At 41.5% G+C, this 25,300-nt stretch overlaps 1 protein-coding gene across 1 annotated transcript; it reads left to right on the forward strand.

Annotated features, from left to right (window-relative positions):
* The first annotated feature begins 8,830 nt into the window (after nucleotides 1-8,830).
* Nucleotides 8,831-17,234, forward strand: LOC138625165 (gamma-crystallin M2-like). The gene is made up of 2 exons (XM_069705903.1): nucleotides 8,831-8,839; nucleotides 16,680-17,234. The coding sequence occupies exon 2, from the start codon at nucleotides 16,680-16,682 to the stop codon at nucleotides 17,232-17,234; it is 555 nt and encodes a 184-aa protein (XP_069562004.1). The 5' UTR covers nucleotides 8,831-8,839.
* The last annotated feature ends 8,066 nt before the right edge of the window (nucleotides 17,235-25,300 follow it).

Consider the following 25,300-nt stretch of genomic DNA (forward strand, 5'->3'; position numbering starts at 1 on the left):
CTATCTCTGCAGCCAAAAGCTCCTTCTACCAAACCAGAATTCAATCCTCATTTTCCAACCCCAAAAAGCTATTCTCCATCTTCTCAACCTCATTGGCCCCCCACCTCCCCTCCTCCCTCCATCCTTCTACCAAGCCACTTTGTCAACTACTTTATTAAAAAGATAGATGACATACGCTCCTCATTTTATAATCCAGCTTCTGTAACTACATGTCCATCATCTTCATCCCCTTCACTTTCCTCTTTCACCCTCCCCCCGTCTCCCAATCAAGTTGTTACCTTGGTAACCTGCACCCCCCCCCCAACCACCTGCCCCCCCAACCCCATCCCATCTCACATTCTCCAGTCTATTGCTCCTGACCTTCTTCCTTTTCTCTCCCATCTCATCAACACTTCTCTGTCAACGGTCTGTTTCCTGAACTCTCTGAAGGAGAGAGTGAACCCTCTCCTGAAGAAACCCCCCCTCAACCCGTCTGAAGTAAACAACTACAGACCCGTCTCTCTTCTTCCCTTTCTTTCCAAAACTCTGGAGCGAGCTATCTTTAACCAACTCTCCTCCTATCTCCACCATAATAACCTTCTTGACCGCCAGTCTGGTTTCAACAGACCACTCAATAGAGACGTTCCTCCTTGCTGTCTCTGAGCAGCTTCACACTGCTGGAGCAGCCTCTCTGAAGTCTGAACATCTTCCACCGCAAACTAAAAACACACCTCTTCAGAATTTACCTTGAATAGTAGAACTTTAGTAGCTTAACATGGCACTTACTGATAGAACTTTGAAGTTTGGCTTTCTTGAATAAATAGTATTTTCCTGATTCCTGTTGTTCTGAGTTTTGTACCCTCATGGTTGAAATGCACTTATTGTAAGTCGCTTTGGATAAAAGAGTCAGCTAAATGAAATGTAATGTAATGCAACGAGAAAGGCAATGTTTATATTCAAACTGTTTAAAGTCCAAAGTGTCAAATTAAAATAAAATGGCGCAAAATAAATGCACCCTTCCACCCATGTAATGAAGCCCTTTAAGATCTTGAACAGTTTTTAGCGACAGAAGAAGTGTTGCATTAAGGATGGTGGTGCCTGTTGGTCAGTTTGTATAATGTCTCCATGTTTCCTACTTGAATTGTGTGTAAATGCGTTTGTAGACATTTATGAGTCCCAAAAAATTATCACTGTGGTTTTGGTAATCCTCACATGCTTCTTCCAGCAGATTCACACAAATCTTTTGTACCCCACAGGATGAATTGTTTTGAGGCCTCAGAAAGTCATGGTAAAAAATTTTTTTTAAAAATGAAGAAACTAATTTATAAACTGAGGGAAATGACTGATTAACCACACATTCAGTTTGACAAATTGGAATCCATTTCCTGACCTGCTGAATGCGAGCTATGCTGAATGATCAATAATTCAGCAAACGCAGTCCTAAATGATAAATTATCAACATGGATACGACATTACCTCACTGCTTTACATCTGCTGCTGAGAGATTAAGCCATCCTCATTGTTCGCAACAAAAACTGTTCACACCTCTCGTACCAATCACAATGGACTGCTCCAAGTACGCGTCTTCACACCTGGAAATAACATGCAGCCTACATCTCGACCTACGTCTCACGTCACCACTTGTCATTGCATCTCGCTTCCCTGAGGCCTGAACTACAAAGCTGGATTTGCGGTTATGAAGGTAACTTCAGTTCAACCCTTAGAACCCAATGGACACAAATTACGTCCAGTTCCCTTTGAAGTTGTGTGATCGTTAAACTTATGAAGCGCTGCGTCCATCTCCAGCCCGATACTCTGAATTGAATAATTCCTGAACGCTTCACATTCAACGCATCAAAACAAACAGCAGAACGCACTCACGCTCATTTGTCTGTTTTCAGTTTGTTCAGTTGAAATCAAAGCTGATCTCTGTATTGTCTCCAACATAGGGCTGACATTACATCCCACTCTGTATGACAACAAATAATAATAATAACATATTTGTGAGTCTACCCTACAGCTGAGTTATTAGCAGATATCACAGGGCCGTATGTCCTCAGTGTGAGTCCCTGTTTGGGCCCCTGGCCACCTGAGGTCATTCATGATGTTTATTTTCCGTCAGGCACTAAGCACATATTTTTTTCAAATTGCTGTCAGACAGTGTCCCAAAATATATTCTATGGTGAGAACAGTTTCATCATAATAATATATATAATAATAATAATATAATAATAATAATAATAATAATAATAATAATAATAATAATAATATAAACAATCTCAAAGTAATATAAACAATCTCAAAGTATTATTATATATTCAATGATAAAATATGTGGATAGCCTAGGCTTTTCTGGAAAAAAACAAAACAAGATATAGCAGGAATGGTTCACCTCTATAATGACCAAGATATGATCTTCAAAGTGAAGGTAGTGACATTGTCCTGAAAACAGCCTTGGGTTCAAAGGTTTTAGCCTACTGAATATTGCATTAAAATATGTTTTATTAAAAAAAAAAAAAAAAAAAAAAAATGATGTATGTATTCATTGCAATAACTGTCAAAATGATGTAAGTAACTGTTTGTGATCTTTTTAAGAGTTTGTCAATTTTGATCATCATCAGTTCTTCAAATGAAGCAAAAAGCTACATTTATGTGTATCTGCAAATCTAAACAATAGCACACCAACATTAGGATGGTGACACCCGCAGAGTACAATAGATACTCGGGGAGCTGATTAAAACTAAGTCAAAGACAAGAAGCTAAGACAACCTGAGGTTCCCCAGTGGACTTTAAAAGGAAGGCATATATTGAAAACCCGCTTTATGACAATTCCAGGTGCAGATATAAAAAGATGTCCTCGGTCTTCCCAGAGGTCTCCTGCCAGTTGGGCGTGCCCGGAAAACCTCCAGAGGGAGGCGGCCAGGAGGATCCTGATCAGATGCTGAACCACCTCAACTGACTCCTTTCAGCGCAAAAGAGTAGCACCTCAACTCCAAGTTCCCTCCTGATGTCTGAGCTCCTTACCCAATCTCTAAGGCTGACCCCGGCCACCTACGGAGGAAACTCATTTCAGCCGCTTGTAGCCACGACCTCATTTTTTCGGTCACGACCCAGAGCTCTAACCATCGGTGAGGATCGGGACGTAGATCGCCCGGTAAATTGAAATCTTCACTTTCCGGCTCAGCTCGTCTTCACCAATACGGTCCGGTGCAGCGCCTGTTGTACTGCTGCAGCCGCACCGATCCACCTGTCGATCTCCCACTCCAGCCTCCATCCTCCTCTCACTGTGAACAAGATCCTGAGATACTGAAACTCCGTCGCTTGGGGCAGGAGCTCCATTCCTACCTGGAGGGAGCAATCCACCGGTTTCCGGCAGAGAACCATGGCCTCAGATTTGGAGGTGCTAACCCTCATCCAGCTGTTTCACACTCGGCTGCAAACCTCCCCAGTGAGTGCAGGAGGTCCGAAGAGGCCAACAGGACCACATCGTCTGCAGACAGCAGATATGTGAGCCGGAGACCCCCGAATCCGACGTGCTCCTCCCCCCGGCTGCGCATAGATATCCTGTCATGAAGGTCACAAACAGGACCGGTGACAAAGGACAGCCCTGGCGGAGGACAACACCCAACGGAAACGTGTCTGACTTATTGCCGAGAATAAGAACACAGCTCCTACTGCGGTTGTACAGAGACCGGATGGCCCATTGCAACGGGTCCGGCACCCCGTACTCCCGCAGCACCCCCATAAAAAAAACCTGGGGTCTAAAGTCTTCTCCAATTCCACAAAACACATGTAGACTGGATGGTTAAACTCCCAGGACCCTTCAGAAGTCCTGCGAGGGTAAAGATCTGGTCCACTGTTCCACGATGAGGACGGAATCCGCACTGCTCCTCTTGAATCTGAGGTTTGACAAATGGACTCCCGCCTGGCGCCTCTCACCCTGGGCAACTCCAGAAAAGGACAAAAGTCCAGCCGTTCTCCAGGAGCTTGGTTCCAGAGCCAGTGCTGTGCATGGAGGTGAGCCCAACTATATCTAACTGGTACCACTCCACCTCCTGCTCCACCTCCTGCTCCAGCTCCGGCTCTTTCCCCTCTAGCGAGGTTACGTTCACGTCCCTACAGCTGGTCTATGCTGCCGCTGATCAGCTCTCCCCGGGCCCCCGGCCTGGCCCGCCGCCCGGTCTGCATTGCACCTGACCCAATGCTTGTCGCTGCGGGTGATAGGTCTACAGGGTGGAAATGTAGGTATGTCTTTATAATGACTTATAACTAAGCATTCTCCTCCATTTCCAGAACTTTGAGGAATGTGACAGTTAATATGGCTGGAATGAGTTTATTCATTTAGACTGACATATTCCTGCTGCAACCACATTTCTGTGGGACAAAATAAAGACTGCAATTCTGCCTCCAAATGGGCAGACCAAACAAGTGGGACGTGTTGGTGGTTAACCACGTTTATCCCGCTCCTCCTTCAGTGTGATTGGACTGCCGGTGACAGTGACGAAGGCAGTGCAAATATTTCTGTCTATCCTTGTGTTCTCCCCCATCACCTCTTCCTCATGTTCCTGTCTCTCTCCCTGTTTGTTATTGTCTGTCATGTGCTTTCTGTTTTGGTTTGTGTCTGCAGGGTGTGGACTCGTCCACTGCCCGCCTCCAAATACCTCCCACTACACACCTAATCAAGTCGGCACAACTGTCTCTCATTCCAGTAATCACCACCTGGCAGTATATGAACCCCGGTCCCACACTCCACCTGCGTCTGTCCGTCCGATCACCTCACCTGTTCTACCAGCGTGCCTGCCAGCCTGATAACCTGTGGTACGTACCTGCTGTCCAGTGTCGATCCACGGAGGTCACCTGCGAAGTAGAAGCCGTCCTGCGTAGTTCCTCAGAGATCACCAGTGACGTGTCCTGCTGTCCTGTGTCGGTCCAGGGGAACCACAGTCCATCCAGTCCTCCTGCACAGCGCCGGCCCTCGGAGACCACCTGCCTGCCTGTCGCCAGTGACTCCGCTCGGATCCAAGCCGCAGACGGTGTAGAGCACGGGGGCACTCAGACCACGCAGTTGGACCAGCCTGCCTCCGCTCCGGTCACCATTTTGTTCCTGCTCTGGCCCAACTCACTCCAGTGAGGATTACGGGTACTCTCCCCTGACCCTGGATATAACCCGGGTCAGTAGTGACTGTCTACTGGCTTTCAGCCATCCCGGACTTGGTTCTGTGCTCACACACGATTCACTAGACTGTTCATCTCCTGTCCTGTGTTTGAATAAAAATTCTAACCTCAAGTCTACTGTTGTGTGTGCTGCGTTTGGGTCCGTTAACACCACTTATCATAACAATTTTATAAAAAATTGCCAAACATTCAGCGCAGAATCAACGGTCAGCACTTCGTCAAGCTGCTGCCATTTAATAAAACAATTTTAAGAATCCGCTGTACTAAGGAAGAAACGCTTTGGTGGACACGGGCCGTAGGTAGTAGCAGCGGTGGCAGCGCGCATGCTGATTGGTTAAGATTAACTGGAGGTCTACAGCAAGTAGGATGGAACAAGGACAAATGATTCTCTATGGAGGGGGGACAGACCAATATATTATATATATTATAAATTTTGACTGGTTGGCACCAGGCCAGGTTTTTACAGCTGCATAAGAAAGTTGTTGAAATGATCCAGATTGATTGACATTAATTTTGTTGCCATGAATTATACCAACACTACCTCGACACAAAAACAAATTCTGTGAAATTGCGCCCATTAGCAGTTGAAAATCAATGGAAACAGAAGCTACTTCAATGGATCTAAAGTATGAAACATGTTTTGTTTGTTCAAAACGTGTTATTTAAGTGTTTGAATTTCTTCATTTTTGTTCTACATTTTAGAAAATAGTAAAACTAAAGAAAAACCCTTGAATGGTGTGTCCAAACTTTTGACTGGCATTGTATAATTGATTTACAAAAAAAAAAAAAAAAAAAAAAAAAGGATACTTGAAGACACTGCAAACAAAACAAAACCTCTGGCTCTGAATGTTTTCCACGAAAATATTTTTTTATAGCTCACTTTGGAGCAGATCCACAGCAATCCCTCGAGGAAAGGAGTGTTTTTACAGCCTTTCTATTAGAATTTCAAAAGCAACTAGATGATTAGAGAAGGACTAGAAAGTGCTTTTTAACAGCTGTCCTATTAAAGCTTGTTGATCCATTCATCATTTCTCACGAGTGCATGTCTTCCACTGTGGCAAATGAGAAGGCATGATTTTTTTTTTTTTTTTTGCTTGTCCAGCCATCCACTGCAATACAGGAAGTGTGTATTTTCTGAGGGAATACATGGAATGCCTGGAGAACAGTAAAAACCTCAAGTTAAAAAGCACTTGAGTTTTCCAGAAGGAGGGAGGGACAACATTACCCCCCTCAGCTGGAGAGGAATGCTCCCTTTCACCAGTTGAATCGAGGTTATGCCTGGCATGGAAATAACAGGGAAAGAAGTCCCCATTTCCCAGATTCTGGGGGTGGAGGCGGATGAGGAAAAGCTTAAACTGTAACAGCTTGAGGTTTTTATACACTTTCAATGAGAGGAGAAGACCTCTGTGCTCCACATACATGTAATGCAATTTTAGAAATGTTGTTACTTTGACCTTTAGTTCATTGAAGATTTTATAACTTTGGATTTCTCTGTTTTCTTAACTTTAACCACATTTTGAAGGTGTCACCAAACAATGCATGTCTTTGTGTCACTTCTTGTCAGAGCTGTAATTATGCACTTTTTAGGTGGCTATGAATTACAACTTTTGTCAGCAAAACTTTAGGGGCCAGTATTAGTTTATTTTTTTAAGAATAATCCATAAACTGAATGAATAAAAAAAAAAGTAAACCAAACCTTTAGCGTACTTCAATAATAATGTTAAACTAATGTGAGTATAAGCAGGATAGAAGAGTGACAGTAAAGTTACTGTTACGTCTCATCCTATCTGTTTTTTTTTTTCTCTTATTTCGTAATATTCAGGTTTCCATTTCCTGTTTTATTTTGTTTGTTTTTCAGGAAAGACATTGAACTGAACTTCCTATCTGTGAGTTGTATATTTGAGTCCGTTGGAAATTATAGCTACATTGATAATATTGAGTTTCAGATTGATAGATAATTACATAGAAATTTCATTTATCCCAAGAGGTTCAAGTTTCTATTGCCTGTATGATGTTCACATGTGATATTAAAAGCAGTGTTTGGGATGGTAACACTCAAATGCTTAATAAACAGTGGTTATTTATTAACAACACTGATGGGGAGCTGTGCTCGAAACGTCATCAATGTTGTGGCGTTAAATTCTGACCTTCATCAGGAGCTTTGAATGTGTGTATTTTACTGTCCAATCATTGATTACATGGTTTAAGCTGTTGTGCGTAAATGACGCTGTGTCACACTAAGGACCTGCACAGCTGGGTAAATTACTAAAAGGGCTGCTACCCTTTTGTGGGTAATTTAATTTAATTGTGATTCATTTGTAAATTGTGTCTTGTATTATATGGCTGAGATTAGTTACTGCATCATGACATGTGCCAACTGCCTGAGTCACACCGAACAGGTTGCATTCAAAAAATCTTGTTTGAATTATTTAAGGAAGTGGGATGAAATACGTGGAACATCCTGTCTGTGGCTTGGATAGGTCTGTTCATGTCGTTCTCGCCCACTGAAGCTGTGAAAATGGCCGTCTGTTGGCTGCAATGCAAACCTGGTTTCAGCTGCCAGAAGCGCAAATTTATCTTAAAATTGACAGCAAAACTGCACGAGCGCATCTTTCCCAACACACCCTTGTTGCATCGTTCCGCTCATCTCCCGAGTTCTTCTAACCTCAGAAAATTAAGAAATATGCAGTGTTTTTGTGTTATTACAGTGTGGTATTTATGCTATGACTTAAAGTATAAGATCTGAGAACATCCAACGCTGACGGCTGCTACTGGCTGCAGGGATTTAAAGGACAGATTCGTATTTCTTCAAACCTGAAATGTTAAACTTTGGCTGATGCATACTGTGCATTTAACAGACTACTGAAGCCTCAAATTAGTTTCTGAATTTCAGAGTGTATTTTTGGATTGGAATCAGGAATTAATCGCCTTTGGGTCAGTAGACAGGAATAAAAACTGCAATGATAAATAACTTTGTCAATGTAAAGTGTGGCACTTCTCCTGCTTCGTTCCATGTACTCTGTCATTGCCAGAACGCCTGTGTAGCCTGAGAAAATGAAACCCACGTCTGCATAGTTGTGGTTTTGTGAGGAGTCAGCTCTCCCAGGTCTGGCTGTGCCACACATGGGCCTGCATGTCCCCCTCTGGAAACACAAAGGTGCTCAGCCTTCTGTGTGGCAGATTCCCGACTAAATGGGTTTCTTTTTCCACCGCAGAAAAAAACCCAAAATATCTCACATCAATGATAAACAGGCAGACATTTTCTGTGGGTGTTTATCAAGGAGGTTTTTCTAACAGTCAAAGCCATCAGCTCATTTCGTCTAATTTTGCTGCTTTCCAGTCATAATTTGAGTGTAGAAACTTCAGTTATGTGTTGCCTCAAATCACATAACGACACACAGGACAAACTTGAATATTACCACTGTAATTACTTAGGAAGTTTTCCTCCATATATAACAGACAAAAAGAAGGCTTTGATCCTGGAGCAATGCTCTTTTGTGTATCCCTGATGTTTAGCCAGTTTTTATGCCAAAAACACAGCAAACTATAATCTTGGTTGAAATATTTCCGGGTTTGAAAGTGATATGGGGTGAAAAAGGGTTTCAGAATAACAGTGACAGTCAAATTAGAAGCTGCAATCAGACAATTCTTTTTGTTTTTGTTTTTTTGTTCAACTTCAACAAGTGTTGTGTGACTTTGTCCTGTTAGCAGAGAAGCAGCACCATGGGAAGCATCTCAGCAGCATGAGGTGCAGCAGGAGCTGCGGTGGACATTTCCTGCACAGTCAACACCTTGGATGAATGGCTGTTGCTCCAGCAGGAACAACACCTATTGAAACTTCCTGGTGCATATCTGCTTCACATCAGGATGTTGAGATGTAATTATGGTTGCCAAGTTAAGGACCATGAACAGCAGAGGAGAACAACACAGTTTGTTCTTTTTCCATGGCCACCCTGATTTTGCCAGCATTGAACTGATGGGTTGCCAGTTTATGCCTCCAAAATAGTAGGAGAAGTGACGAGATTTTGGTGGTTGAAGGTCAAACTCACTGGGACGCAACATCATTCCCATTTTTGTAAATGCAATATTTCAGAAATGTCTTGAGGGACCTTCTTACTTAAACTCAAGGATGAAGGGAATTGGTTTTGATAAAGTTTAGAGGTCAAGGTTGATACAACCGCCCATTAGTCTTATCTGGCCGTTTTGGTTCTCGTCAACACACAATCACAGAATTGCCTGGGAATCTTTTCAAATTTGGTACAAACTCTTATTTTGAATCAAAGATGAAGTGATTTTGGTGGTGATAGGTCAGAGGTCACGGTGACTGTGACCTCACATATTTCACATTATTTGCTGTTTGCATACTGCTTTTTCTTTTCATAATAAGAAGAACAATGTTAACCACAAGGAAGGTTGGTTCTGAATTCAACACTGAATGTTAAGCAATACTTATTTTCTTAAAGCCAAACTGATTTTTCTCCAACTCGTAATTTATAGAGCCCAAAGGAAGTACAAATACCTCAAATTTGGACTTCAGTATTTGAGTAAATGTACTTAGTGACACTCCACCATTGTACCTTCGTAAAGGACCAACATCATATTGGATGAAGGTGATCCTAATGTTGTGGCTCATCAGTGTAACTGGTGTACTGCAGAACTGTCCAATATAAAAGGAAATTCAAGGAATACTAAGCTGACTACTTTAACTTCCCCTGTTTTTTTTTTTAAAGCGTTCTATTTGTTCATTCCATTGTGGGATAAAAACGTACATCAAGAGCACAGATATACTGACTTTTTGAACATAATTGATGTTGTCCATTTACCAGTTGTAACACACTCAAAAGGATTGATGCCATGTGGGAACATGGATATTTGCAGGTAATTCCAATACTACATGACATTATTATTTATTGTTTTCTGATACATCAGCTCTCTGCTGTGGTTTAGGAATCCTCCTGCAGGACTATAGACATCCACGTCACTGGCAGTCTAGCTCTGAATCTAAGTGTCAAACAGAACCAGACAACTAACTTGGCTTCTTCACTTGGAGCGCAAAAGCCTCGACAATGTCATGACACAAAACACAGCAAGCTGATGCTGGTGGGCTTGCATTCCTTTATGCGTCTACTGTATGTGTATACATGCTTGTGTGCATATGCATAGACTTGCAAACAATACCTCTAGTGCTGTACTGGTGGTCATTCATGCACAGTGGATCTTTATATTTGTCCAGGTTCTGAGTCCATCGACAGTTCTCATAGGATCACTACTTGCATTCTTTTTAAATGACTGCTGATTATGTCACTGAGAAATAACATTCTTCTCCCAATGTGCATCTACGGGAAAGTCATCGCAGCATCATCCTGTAATTTCCACTTTGGCACAAATTACACACTTTGGCTTGAAAGAAGAACTACACCCTCACATTGTGCGAGCATCTTCTTCACGTTCAACGATGCAACAGAGGAGTTGGGGAATAAGAGTCGTGATATGGGAGATACAGGGGAGACAAGCCGAACCACCACGCAGCATGGAGGTCAGAGCAAACTGACACGGCAAGCTGCAGTCTGTATCTCTGCTGGAAAGACCAGTGGAGCTCTGACAGTCACTGTAGGCACATTTCTGAAAGTTACGTATCATGTTTGTTATTAAGGTTGATTAGCCTTTAAGAGGAGTGCATCTTCTTCACGCTGCATGTCAGCTCTGATTTGTTAATCATGTTTGGTGATGCTAATGCAACCCGTAGCATTGTATGTGAGACACAAACTGTTGCATGTCATTCAACAGCTGCGTGACGACAAAATTACCAGTCAAACCTAATAGATGCCAGATATCTATCCACTGTATTTGGTAAAGCTGGTATGTGATGAATGGGAGTATTTGGTTTTATATGCAAATGCAAATGTAGGCTTTTCACACCTTCAATTAAGGTTAAATAATAATGAAGGAAAAAGTCCCAAACATGAAATTACACAGTCACTCTTCTGATCACATAGAGCAGACTAGTGGAAACTGTCAACTTCTCCCTGATTTAATCTGTATGTCTACAAAAGATGCATTTTAATAACAGAAACACAACTAGTAAATCCTTTCTGATATATCTGTAGCTCCACAATCAAGGTCTAACCTATTTATTCTTTATTATCTATCCTCAGCTAAAATAACCAACCAAATGTTGCTTTGGATGAAGCTTTCTCACTTTAGAGTGCAACACGTGCTGAAATGTGACATCATAGTGGAACTCTTCCCCCTGACCCAACCAGGGGTCAACCCGCATTCACGGCACAATGTGACTGTCAACACTCATTCCCCAGCCTGACGGGAGAACCCCACATAATCAGCCCCGTCGTCACTGGGCGATGTCATTAGGAACGGCTGGCTGAGCTTCTATGGTCGACCCAACAGTGAACACGTCAGCGCCTGGCTGCCGCTGCTGCTCTGTGACCTCTGAGAACGAAAGGCCTGTTAGCGCTCAGCTACATGATGCCATGCTGACTGGACCCTTTTTTTGTTCTTTTTGTTTTGTAGTTATAGTGATCATTATTATGACACACACACACACACACACACACACACACACACACACACACACACACACACACACACACACACACACACACACACACACACACACACACACACACACACACACACACACACACACACACACAGGCTAAGAATTGGGAGAGATCATGGTGTATGTGAGATGTCAGATATCCATGTATTATGGTGTGCATGGGTGTTGCTTTGGGTTTTATCCATGATTAGGGCGACAGAAAGTGTTGTTGAGAGTGAGGTCGGTCATGTGTCCTAGTAAGCGGAGATACTTGGATCTTAGATTGTACTAGTTGAATCTGGTGATTCATTGTAAATCTTGTTCCCATTTTTTGAGAGGATGGATGTTATTTGGTCTGAGGTGGAAATCATTCTGTAGGTTTTGGAATAGTATTTTTCTTTAGTGGTGATGTTAATCAGAGTTGAATGATTTGATATTGAGTCTTGTCTGAATGGAGAATTGGAGCCGGTGAAATTCCAGAAACTGTTTTCAGCCGGTGCTGTGCCTCTGGACCATGTGGGGATTGACAACATGGTGTCGTTATGGAGAATGAGAATGGAGAAGGTGTGTGAGTAGTGGCTATTATGGACACTTTGACTGTTGCTATTCTGCCTATAAGGGATATTAGTAGGTTCATCCAATGCTGACGGTTTCACTCTATTGTTTTGAGAAGTGGATTGGAGTTGAGATGGATTAACTCTGACAGCCTCCTCAGTATGTCATATTAGCAGCGTGCAGAGAGAGGGGGGAGACTGCCTGGAGTCTCACAGCCACTGGACCCATTTGTGCTAGTGCAGAGTTGTGTCACTGCACCTCAACCTCATGGCCTGGGAGAAAAACATAGTTTGACATACGTGATGTGAAGATGCCAACATGAGGGATCGATGTTGTTTTGCAGATTTAAAGTAAAATATGAGTATGGCATCTTACAACGAGCAGCAGGCAGAAATGCTAAAACTGTAGCCTCAAAATTAGCATTCAAATTTAAACAATGCAGCAAATGGTTGTCTTCTTATGCTGATGCTAATGTTCACCTCGTTAATGGAGTCATCTGCTTGTATGGTGGAACTCCCTTTTCTACAGTCTCAAGTGTTATATCATGTTCAGTACTGTCATTTATGTTTCTGCTGGCGTGTACACACCTTCAGCAAAATGAACAAGCACTCATTTCTGCTTTCTCTCCATCCCTCAGGAGTGTTTATTTGCTGACCGTTCAGTGTCGTTCACTCGAGTACACGTTGTTTGTAGTTTAAAGAACAGTATTTGGGCTGTTGTGGCTGACCGGGCTGGTCTCCATCTCTGCGCAGCGTAATGAGCAGCAATTACTGTGACAAGTCAACATTTAACCTGCAGTGCTGAACTTTCGTCTCTTCCTTCTGCCAGTGAGAGTAATTACAAAAACCTTGTCGACACGTACGTCAGAGCCCACCACTGTGGCCTACTCCATCGGCTCTGCTGTGGCTGTAAAATAATGGGAACCACAACCGCAGCAAAATTACTCAAAATTGCTATTGGACCGATATCATTTGCGAAGTCGAGAAGGAGATGCATGACTGAATTATTTTATTGTCGGTCGAGCATTTGGCGAAACGCTGAGCTACCAGCTACCAGACGGAAGTCTCTGGTGCAAATGTTCTGCCCGGAGAGCATGTTTGTATTAATCTGGCCAGCTTGGAAATTTCTTACGAGATACTAGATTTAAAAACTCTGCGTTGTGTAAACTACAGAAAGATTAACCTGGTGATTATGGTTTTAATCAGCATGTACTGAACCCATTTGGCAACGAGCCTGAATGTAACAGGATGTTTTCGTAGCGGTGCAAAGCTGGTCTCAGCGCAGATTCAGGCTCATTTGCATTTTTGTACAGCGCAACATTGAAACTGCTATTTTCATGGTTCAACATGAACCAAGCTGCGTCAAGATGGGTGAAACGGTGCGATGAAGTTGGTAAAGATGCACTTGTGCAGTGCAATTTTGGTGTAAATTTTGAGGTGAATTTGTGTTTGAACTTCCACCAGCTAAAACCTGTTCTAAGTCCAGTGCAGCCGATGGAGGGCCATCTTTATGGCTTCAGTGGGCAAGAGGGTAATGAACAGACCGCACAAGATCACAGACAGGTGTGTTGGATGTCATGTGTATTTATCCAATTTACAGAAATACAAGATTTTTTTTTAAATGAAACCTTCTGAATCAATTAGTCATATAAAAAAAATGAAGCTGACTCTTGTCTATGCCACGGGCTAAAGGGAAATGCCAAAACTTACACGAGTCACCTTTGAAAGATTGTGTGTTTAAATCCTGGTGTATTTTAGAAGTACTGTACTGTAGAAGGAGCATAATTAGAGTACAACAACTTCAGCTAACATTAGCCACCATAAGCTAATGGTCATACCAGATAAATAATTATAGCAGCAAAACCCTCGAGTGCACTGAATTGAGGCAGCGGGTGTTTTATTACTTTGCAATTAAACTTTTCCTTTGTTCTTTTCAAAAGTTCAAAAGTTTTCTCATTTCTGTTTTCTAGGGCTTTTTAAACATAGGGCCAGGCTCCTTACATGTGCTTCAAATTAAGATTTTTTTTTTTTTTTTTTTTTTTTTTTTTTAACAATTCACAGTAAACTGAGGAACAGGGTGTTTGAACACCTATTTGCCAAATTATCATGTTTATTGTCATTGCCCTTTTCTGTCTTATTCAAATGTTAATAGGGTTTAAAGGCACCTAAAGTCTCTAATTAAGGTCTTTTATTCCCTTCTCCATTCCAACTCTACTTCCATTCACAGAACTCAACTTACTAGGCGTCAGGAGTTGAGGCAAATTCCCAAAAGCAAATCACAGGAATTTATCTGCTGTTCTCCTGCGTTCAGTCCCCTCCACACCCAACACTTTTCAATACGAGCGCTTTGTGCTGACCTTTGCTGTTTGCTGAACCTGGAAAAGCAGCTAGAGATGGCATAACTCAGTTTAACTACAATGTTGAGTTTAATGGAGTGGCCACACAGCAAACTGTTGCTGGCAGCATGTTAACACCGAGTGTTGTGGTTCGACAGCTGATTGCAGCTGCCCCCCGTTTCTCCATCCAGCCGAGTCACGGAGCTTTTGGGGCTTCGGGGAGTCATTATCTTCAATAAAACAGTTTTTTAAAAACACACTCGGCCTCATCAGCAAGTCCAGCATGACTGAGGTTATAAATGCTTTCATCTTCACTGTCATGACTGAGGAAGGAAAACATCCAAACCTGACCCGGTATGCTGAGTGAAGCAATCCAGAAAATAAGAAGTGAAAGTTTACATGGAACTGCAGTCACCCACAACTTCTCCTGTGTAAATGTCAGGCAAATTTAGCCTTGTACATTTGAAGTTATGTTTATGATCTTTATTTTAGCTTCTGTGTTTTTAACATCGCTATATTTAAGCCTTGATTCAGTCTGTTAATTCTCAGATCTTTCAAACCTGCATAAACCACAGCAAAATGATCTCTGTCTATTCTGAAAGACCTCAAACCTATCATTGAAATAACATTTTCTGTTTAAACAATATCTAAAACCACAGCAAATTTAACCAAGGGCTTCTGGGAAATGATCCTTGGTAAAGACTGTAAAAGACATATTGAATAAACAGTGATATTAATTCATACATTTGTAACTTCTCGGATGGATTACTGTAATTCACTACTACAAGAATGTCCCTATAACTCACTGAAAAGCTCTAGTTGATCCAAAGTACTGTCGTCTCTTCATTGTGTGATATCAATAATACAATTTCAAATGATCTTAGTCTTATGTAATCCGAATATAAAACGTACTGCTTGATTTGGGCTTCCTCGAGTTTCTAAAAGTAGAATGAGAGACAGAACATTTAGTTATCAGGCTCTTTTCCTGTGGAAACCACTTTCAGTTTGGGGTCCAGAGACAGGATCCCCTCTCTAATTCTAAGATTAGCCTTAAAGCTTTCCTATTTGATAAATCTTACAGTTAATGCTGACTCAGGAGATCCTGAAGCATCCCCACAGGCCGAGCACCTCTTCTTTACGTTCTCTTTTGCTCTTTATTATACATTATTGTGGTTTTCTTATTTTAATTTTACAATTCTATCCTCCATTATATGTTCTGTATGTTATCATTCATGTTTTCATGTACAGCAGTTGCCGTATTTTTAGCACTTATTGTCGTATTTGTGCCTTGGGAATTTACTATTTGGTAATTTTACACTATGAATAAAATTAAATCGAATCGAATTTGATTGACTTCGATCTGAATTTCACTTACTGAATAAACACACACGGTTGTATTTTGAAAATCCCGTTTATTTTATGGTGAAAAATCCAAAGTAAGGAGTGACATTCCCGGGAAGTAACTATTTTAAAATGACCTTTTTAAAATTTAACTCTAATGCCGACCTGCTGCTGCCACTTGGTTATTAGGAAAGAAATGTTCTTTTATAACATCAGTCATAGTCATGACTTAATTATACAGGTGAAGGGTTGTTTTTTTGTGATTATAAATTACTATTTTATTTATAAGTTCTGGGGGCCTGTTAGAATTTGACGACATAATGTATATTGAACTTTTACTGACAATATTGATGGATAATCTACTGCTCTAAGTGCTAGGAAAGAGAGGACAAAAAAACAAAAAGATATAGACTTTGCAGGTTTTACAAAAGGTGCTATTGCTCTTTGTTAACCCTTTGAAAAAGGTTTTGTCTGACAGTATTTGAAATGAATTCCTCTTCTAAGGTCTTTTGAGGGAACAGTTGTAAATGAGACAACCCTTAGTGCTCTATGGGCTTCTATGGCATATTGCTGGGTAAGGCTGTTTTCACAAAGAGGCCCTCTGTTCATCAGGTATAAAAAGGAAGGTCTCCAACAGGGAGGCAAGCAGTTCAGCTCCAAGAGCAGCAGCAGCAGCAGCAGCAGCAGCAGCATCAGCATCAGCATCAGCGTCGTCTCCAGCTCCAACACCTGGCAAAGATGACCTCCAGCAGCATGGACATGATGAGCAAGATCATCTTCTACGAGGACAGGAACTTCCAGGGCCGCTCCTATGAGTGCATGAGCGACTGCGCTGACATGTCCTCCTACATGAGCCACTGCCATTCCTGCAGGGTGGAGAGGGGCTGCTTCATGGTCTATGATCGCACCAACTTCATGGGCAACCAGTACTTCATGAGGAGGGGCGAGTACGCTGACTACATGAGCATGATGGGAATGAGGGACTGCATCAGGTCCTGCCGTACGATCCCCATGCACAGAGGATCCTACAGGATGAGGATCTATGAGAGGGAGAACTTCGGAGGACATATGCACGAGATGATGGAGGACTGCGACAACATCATGGACCGCTACAGCATGTCCAACTTCATGTCCTGCAACGTGATGGATGGCCACTGGCTGATGTATGAGCAGCCCCACTTCAGAGGGAGGATGATGTACATGAGGCCTGGCGAGTACAGGAACTTCATGAACATGAACATGGGCAACATGAGGTTCATGAGCATGAGGCGCATCATGGATTCCTGCTACTAGATGACAACTCTTGATGGTCCAGCTATTAGATTGGAAAAAAAATCTAGAAATTTGTGACTAAACAACTGAACAGCAAATGGGAAAAAAAAAAGAAGATGTCTTTGACTTATGGCTGGTTGATAAAGACAATAACAGCAATCAGAATGAAACAAATAAAGTCTACTGCACATAAATATACGTCTGTTGAAATTATTTGAATTTCTTTTCTTCTCTCCTGATTATTTTCTTTGCTTGTTTTATAACTTCTAAAATTAGCTTATCTAACTTCCAATACAGATATTTGGAAACAGTTCTGAGGACACCAGGGAGGAACAGTCAGAACTAGAACAGACTGCCTTTTCGGCACTGCAGTGTTTGTCCTTGACTCTCCCCTGACCTGAGACTCGTGGCCTTGTCCGTCAGACAGCCCTCTCTGACGGGGAGCTGAAGCTGTTTTATTGCTCTCTTCAAAGCCACCACACTCAGACAAAAACAATCAATTGACCTCACAAAACACAGATCTGTATTAACACCAAAGTCCAATCAAGGTAGCGGTAGACCCGAAGATAAAGGGCCGTATTTTCATACCGAGGAAAAGCTGGCCTGAACATGAATCCAAATGCATTTGCAATTTGGTCAAAGGGCTTTTTTTTTCTCACTCTTGCATTGAGTTGCTTAATTGTAGCTCAACATGAACCTGGTTGTGCTGAGATAGGTGGTACAGCACAAAAAGAAAAGGGGTGTTTTGACACCAAAATTGTAGTGCAGCACAGCTGACTATTTTTGTGGTTTCAGTGAGCAAAAGCGCACATGAACAAACCGATCCAAAATCCCTCAGAATTCACAGTCACAGTCCTATGAATTTCTTCCCTCTGACATAAATTATACTTTTTTTTTTTTGTGTGTGTGTGCAACCTTCTGATCCAGTTAATCACATAAGAAATTAAGGTGACTCTTCTCAATTGAATTGAATGTGAATCAGGCAGACGGTGATGCAGTCGCCATCTCAGTCATCTTATTGAATGGAACTTCAGATAAGTTTAAATTAATTGCAATCAAATTACACATAAAGAGGTAATAATTCGAGAGTCTTTTCACCTTCTCACCTGGTTCAGTAATCTACCCAACTTTACAACACTATGGGATGTGAAACTACATCATTCTCATGGAAAAGGTTTGGGCAATTTACATACAGCCGCTTAGGCCGTTTATTTAATGATTGGAAAGTAAATTGTGCACACTCAAAGCTCCTGATGCAATTTATTTATTAACACCATTACACCAGTAACATTTTGAGTATGTTGCTCTTCATGAGTGTTCTTAATAAATAAATCACATTGGGAGTTTTGAGTGTAGATAATTTATTCATGCTCAAACGTCAACATTGTTTGAGTGCCTGATTTTAGTATATTGGAGGAGTGTTCTTTGTTCACTGGCATTTAATTAATGCAAAATGAATTAGAAAAGTTTTGAATCACATTATCCAGATTTCTAATGAATCACGTGATTTGTTATCATAATAACAGGGGAAGAAATATTTATAGTATTTATAACCTGTCCCCAAGCCAAATTAACATCATCAGCCCGTGGAGCCCTACGTGGAATAAATTAGATCATTGTAAGCCTGAACCTCCAAGTATGTCAGTTTCTTACCGTGTGAAGTTTGGCTGCCGATGCCGCCTGCTCCTTCTTCAACAATTACAAAATTGGCAAAGTGTCACAGCGGTTTTGAAGGTGATGAGAAGAGCTAATTTGATTGGCCATAAATAGAGTCGGCTGTGACACACCTTTACCGCCGTCCCATGCTGTGCCACAGATGCGTTTGTGCTTACCAAATTACCAAAAAAGTTGTCCACACCTAAATGCAGTCCTATGGCACACAACTTAGACCTGCGCCTAGATTTAAAAAAAATAGAGGCCGAAGTCTCAGTCTGCTGGAATTTCTGAGAACTACAAAACAACTCATCATTAAAAATGATTGATAGGAACTTTTTTTTAATCCTTATTTAAATGAAAGTATGAGTATTGGTACCACATCAGTAAATGTATAATGACACACATCCCAGTTACCTGGCTGATACTGCCAGGCCATCAACAAGAACGATTCGAGGGTGGAGACTGACCATATCGAATGACTCACATGAACCACAAATTTTATACCCGTTTCCTAAAATGCACTTCAGCAAATCACACTGGGAAGTTCACTGATTAAACAGTTCTCTGCATTAATCCTTATAAAGACCGTGTGTACTGTATGTGGGAGAATCAGGCTCGTGTTGTAGGTCAAGCTGTGTCTGTTTTTACCACCCTGTCAGCTCTTTTTCTCAATGAGTGTAGCAGCTCCCACCGTTCCCTGTCAGGCCTCATTAGAATAGATGTGTACATACAACAGTCATTCATCCATCATACAAGCAGGGAGATGGGAAATCCTCTGGAGCACTGCCTACTTTTTCACAGCAACACTATAACTATGTAGGTATGAATAAGGGATTTTAATTCAATTCAATTCAATTTTATTTAGATAGCGCCAAATCACAACACAGGATATTTCATGGCACTTCACACATTAAAGTCCTTACAGCAAGACTTTACAATATTATACAGAGAAACACAACAATTCAACAATTCCCACATAAGCTAGGAGGGAAAAAAAAACCCTCCTCTTTAAGGGAGAAAAACCTCCAACAGAGGGAAGGAAAACTCCCTTTAACAGGAAGAAACCTCTGACAGAACCAGACTCAGAGGTGGGCGGAGCATCTGTTAACAGAACCAAGCTCAGAGGTGGGCGGCCATCTGCCTCGACCGGTTGGGGTGAGAGGAGAGCAGCGAGAGAAAAGGACAGCATAGAGATAGAAGAGAAGAACTGTTGGTGGAGACGACAAGCGCAGAGCAGAGACATGCAGCTCCATGACGGGACATCTGGAGAAGAAAGAACAGAAACTACACGAGCGAAGGAACTGAATGGAGACAACAGATAATAAGAAGAAACTATGGGAGAGAAAACGATGGTGAGGTATGAGTCAGTTAAAGAGTAGGAGGAAAGAAAAGAAGCTCAGCATGTAACAAGGTCCCCCAGCAGTCTCGGCCTATAACAGCATAACTAAGGGTTGGTTCAGGTCTACCTGAGCCAGTCCTAACTATAGGCTTTATCAAAAAGGAACGTTTTGAGTCTAATCTTAAAGCTAGAGAGGGTTTCTGCCCCTCGAACACAAACTGGGAGCTGGTTGGTTCCACAGGGGAGGAGCCTGAAAACTGAAGCTCTGCCTCCTATTCTACTTTTGGAAACTCTGGGAACCACAAGTAGACCAGCGTACTGAGAGAGAAGTGCTCTGCTAGGATTATATGGTTCTATAAGATCTCTGAGATAAGATGGAGCCTGGTCATGTAGGGCTTTGTAAGTCATCAAGAGAATTTTAAATTCTATTCTTGATTTAACAGGAAGCCAATGAAGAGAAGCTTCCTGCTTCCAAATTTTACAGTTTTGAGATGTTAAAATTGTAGAACAGAAAGACCCTGCTGGTAGTGTGCCCCAGTAGCATTAGAGAGAAAACATTTGGAACCATGAATATTAAAAGAACACGTCTGTGAAAGTGCCGATAACCTGATGTGAGCATGTATGGAGCCCAAAAACCTAAAGCAGCCATTGGACAGTAGTTAGGCTAGGTGTCACCCACCAGTAGTGTTTGAAGTTTGGCAATTACCAGCAGCTGAGTCATCATGTTGATTTGCCATCAGAGACATACAGCTAAAGAGAGCTGTCTGAATGGGTGTTTTGCCAAGCAGTGACTTAGTCATATCCACATTATATCATCTTTTTCTCGACAATGATAAGGCAAAGTAAAACATAAAGCAGCACTAATTAACACTATTATCACTGCTCTTATCAAAATCCATTTTTGTTGCAGCAGTGAACAAGACTCAGTCAAAACCTCATACAGTATATGGATTGACCATTTATTAAACACTAGAGAGTTTTTAATTCGGAATGGAAACAGGAAGTTCGTTTATTCATCTGACCATGGGTATAAACTCAATTACTCTCTCGCTCAGTGACTTTCGTGTTTAAAGGACTGGCCCCAACACTGTACAGAAAAAGGGACATGGTCACTGGGTCTTAAAAGTAAAACCAATGTGGAAGTGCCTTAAAGTTCAATACCACTGCTTTAAAACCAACTCTGGCTCTAATAGACTCTGATAACTTCTCTCATGGAATATAAAGTCTAAAAAGTCTTTATGGTGTCATAAGCTAAATTCACTCCATCTGATTGGTGTTCTGGTGGTCCAGATAATAATCCCATAGCTAATTAGATTTTAGGCCTGAAAGAGTGGAGTGCTTGGGGGGGCGTCTGGTTTGACAGAAATACCCGTGGGGCAATCAGGTTTCCTGTGTGCACCATTAGCAGGCAAGATCATTTTGATTGTCAGCGGTGCATTCAAATATAACTTTTAAAACTTGCTCTACTGATGTGCTTCAGCACCCGCAGATCCCACAGCTAGTGGTTCTAAAAGTCCCAAAAAGTTCGAGACCTTATGAAAGTATTCTCTTTGTTTTGTTGTGTAATATGGGGATAAAATATGTTTATGTGAGGTGAAATTAAAAAATGTTTTAATGTCATATATTTTAAAGAAAATAAAAATTCTGATTTCAAAATAACATTTCAGAATTATGAACAGAACTCTGCTTTACATTGCTGTAAAACTCATACTATGTACCTTTTAGCTGCACAAAATCTACAGTTTTTAGTCATTATGGTTCATTATAGACAAAAAACAAGGAAGGTACGGGACCCAAATTGGGTTGCTCTGCCTTAAGACCAAAAACACACAGTCCGATTCACAGACCACAGCAGGGGTGGAGGCACAAATCTGGGCGAGTTTAAAGGCTTTGACACCAAATGTTTCTGTCTCTTGTGTTCCCCGTGATTCCTCTTATGTCTTTGGTGCCTTGTGGAGAGATCACAGGAGGAGAAAGGAAAGGGGCAAAATATCCTATTCACATCCTTTCATGGGCAGAGAAGGGAGCCATCTGCCAAATGTCTCTTCACATTGAAAGTGGTGATGGTGCAGGACAAAACTATACAATGCTGGGACCAGTATGGCTCGGACATAAAGTTCTTCCTGTGATGTATTCAGTAGCTCCCTTCTTCACACATACTTCTCCGTTTTTAGGGTTATGCAACAAGCAAGCGGCAGCAAATGCTTTGTCTGAGAAACCAAAAAGGAAGACATTGGAATCTGTAGTAATAATTAATGGATTGTGCTGAAAATAAGTCTGTTCAATGTTTTAATACTGTCTGTGATCTTGGGCAGAGATCCAATTTGACAAGCTCCCATTTGGTCAAAAGCATTAATTTGGGAAAGTCTAAAAACATTAGACTTTCTTGAAAAGTGGACAACTTTACAAAATAAAGAGAGCTGAGAGTTTCTGAGTCGGTGTAACGAGTGTACAGACGGCATTTTAGATTGTTTGGACATCAGGGCGCTGGCAGCAGGGGCACTAAAGATAATCAAAACCCTGTTATAAAGAGAACGAGAAAAGGAGTCTGGCAGGAGAGGACTGCTGTCAAAGACGCTTTTGTGAGTCACATCAAGACAAGGCCTCTAGACATTTGGAAAAACAGCACAGGGTGAAGGAGGCCAGCATTTTCTTGGGCACAAACAGCATTACTAGGGGAACTAAACCAAAGTGGTCAACACAGCTCCCTGCTACAGAACCACACATTTAAAAAAAAAAAAATCATATAGATGATGGTTGTCGTTTGTAGTTGTAGAAATATGTGGACAATGGTGGGAAGGGATGACACACTTTGGGAGGTTCTGGGTGGTTCATTGTGTGTGGAAGTGGTGTGTTCAGCCACCAGCCTGTGCTCACACAGCTGGACTACAATTGGCAAGTCTGGATTTATTATAGGGCCTCGAGGTGCTGAAAACTAGGGGCTGGCCGAGGGTGAAGGGGGATCAGTCTGCCAATGAAAGTCCTTACAAATATGCAGAAGAGCAGTTGTGGAAAAATGTGAAGCCTGTTTTAAACTAAGTGCTTTTCGGATCCTTTCAACACTCAAACAACTTCTGAATTGGGAGAAAAATGTTTCATTGGTTTACAACTTCCCAAAAACTGAAAATCTGCCAATGAAGTTGGTCTCTTTTACCAAGTCATCAACTGGTTGTGAGGCAGAGACCGTAAACAGGTTTTGAACTTCTTTGTCCATCATTTTTTGTTTGTATAACCAACATCCTTTTTTATTTAATAGCACAGCTTTTCCTCTGTAGTAGTTTGGATCCATTTGGAAGAGATACAATTATATTTGTCTTTAGTTGTGTGCGGATACAAATTCTAAAAAAAACTACTTTCAATATGTTACAATCATACCCACTGCTTTTGTATAATTTGTCATCTACAAGATGAGAAACTGCAGAAAAAGCAGGTGAAGACTGAAAACACAAGATGGAAGTTCATATCCTAGAGAATATGTTTGCTCATTCATTGTCTGGGTTTAGTTTAAATAAACAGGCCATTTCAGAGGGGTCTTTTTAACCCATCATTTGGAGTCAGTTCCTACAAAAAGTTTTTGAACAAACTGTTGTTAAAAATGTGACCTCCTCTGTGAAAAAAATCCTGAAATCTGTAATTGTAATTTTACCTGTCACATTCCACACATAGCCTAGGATAACCAAACACCCATACTATTTTATTTGCATGCATGCAGGCAGAATAAGAACATGACAAGACAGTGCTTGCTTGCAACTAATGCTATCCTTTCAAAATTAAACACATTTAACACAGTACAACAGGATAAAACCAAATGCAATAAGACTAAAAAAGAAAAAGCCATTTGACCGAGCAGCAATCTCCCAGAAAATTAGGACAACAAGCAAGTTTCAAAAACTGCAGTTCCTCGAAAGACCACTTGAGGCGGGCTCCAAAAGCAACTCAATCACAAGCTCCTGTCCCAACCTTTTTGAAATGTGTTCCTGGCATCAAATTCAAAATGAGCATATATGTTTTCATTTGAATACGGGTGAATAACCCCTCACTGGAGCCACGTATACACAGTATGACTGACATCCAACAGCCCATGATAACAGCCTTCCTGCTTTCTTCACAGCCTTCAGACACAAGACAGATGTTAGAAAAGCTTCTGTCCTGCAGTGTTTACTAGAAATGAGACAATCACAACGTGGGACATCGTCTTCATACGTGGGACAAGACGTAAAAATGCTGTGCAGTCCACATAAAGTGGGACACCTGGTCCCACAGGTGGAAGAGGGGAGGAAGAGGGAGGGACTGAGACAGACAGAGGGACAGAAAGAGGTGAGTTAGTCTGTTGTTAACAAACTCTAAAACCAGGAAAAGATCTGAAAGTCACAAAGAACTGATGGATAAAAAACACTGGACTGCATCTGGATCCTTATTATGGACACTAATAGCAGACCTAGAAGGTGTCCATCTGCTGAGTCATCACTGTTGCTGTTAATCAGAGGACATTTTATCTCACCTGGACCTGTTGCATTTATTCCAGCTGCTCCAGTATGTTGAGACGTCCCACTGTTGTCTTGTGCTGTGGCTCCATCATCTTCAGCAGCATTGAACTGGAGATCCTGCAGTAGAAGGCAGCACGTCATACCTGCAGTTTGTTCAGTGTCCACAAACTGCAGCTCTCTTTTCTTAGATGCAGCTTTCTGCTGCGTGTTTGGTTGCGTTGCTCTTCATGCTGTCTTCACCATGAACCTGCTGTTGGGAGATGTTGTTCAGACCAGTTGGAAATGTTTCCTGACGCTTCTGAAGCCCAACTTCTACTGTTCTGCTGTGACATCATCAGATTCTCTTCTGTGACATCATCAGATTCTCTTCTGTGACATCATCAGATTCTCTTCTATGACATCATCAGATTCTCTTCCTTTAATCTCAGATCAACATTCTACTACAGAATGCTTCAGATGCTCTTTAGAGTTTCAGAGTTTCTTCAACACTTCAATAACAACTGATGTGGTGTGACTTCACTGTGGATTACAATGTGTTTACATTGTGGTGTAATTTAATAAAATGTTTATTTTACATCTTTTATGAGAATTTGGCAATACATCAC

Source organism: Brachyistius frenatus, unplaced genomic scaffold, assembly GCF_029030835.1.
Source record: "Brachyistius frenatus isolate BFR_SWC_R1_liver_20210118 unplaced genomic scaffold, ASM2903083v1 Contig_59, whole genome shotgun sequence".
NCBI classification, from domain to species: Eukaryota; Metazoa; Chordata; class Actinopteri; family Embiotocidae; genus Brachyistius; species Brachyistius frenatus.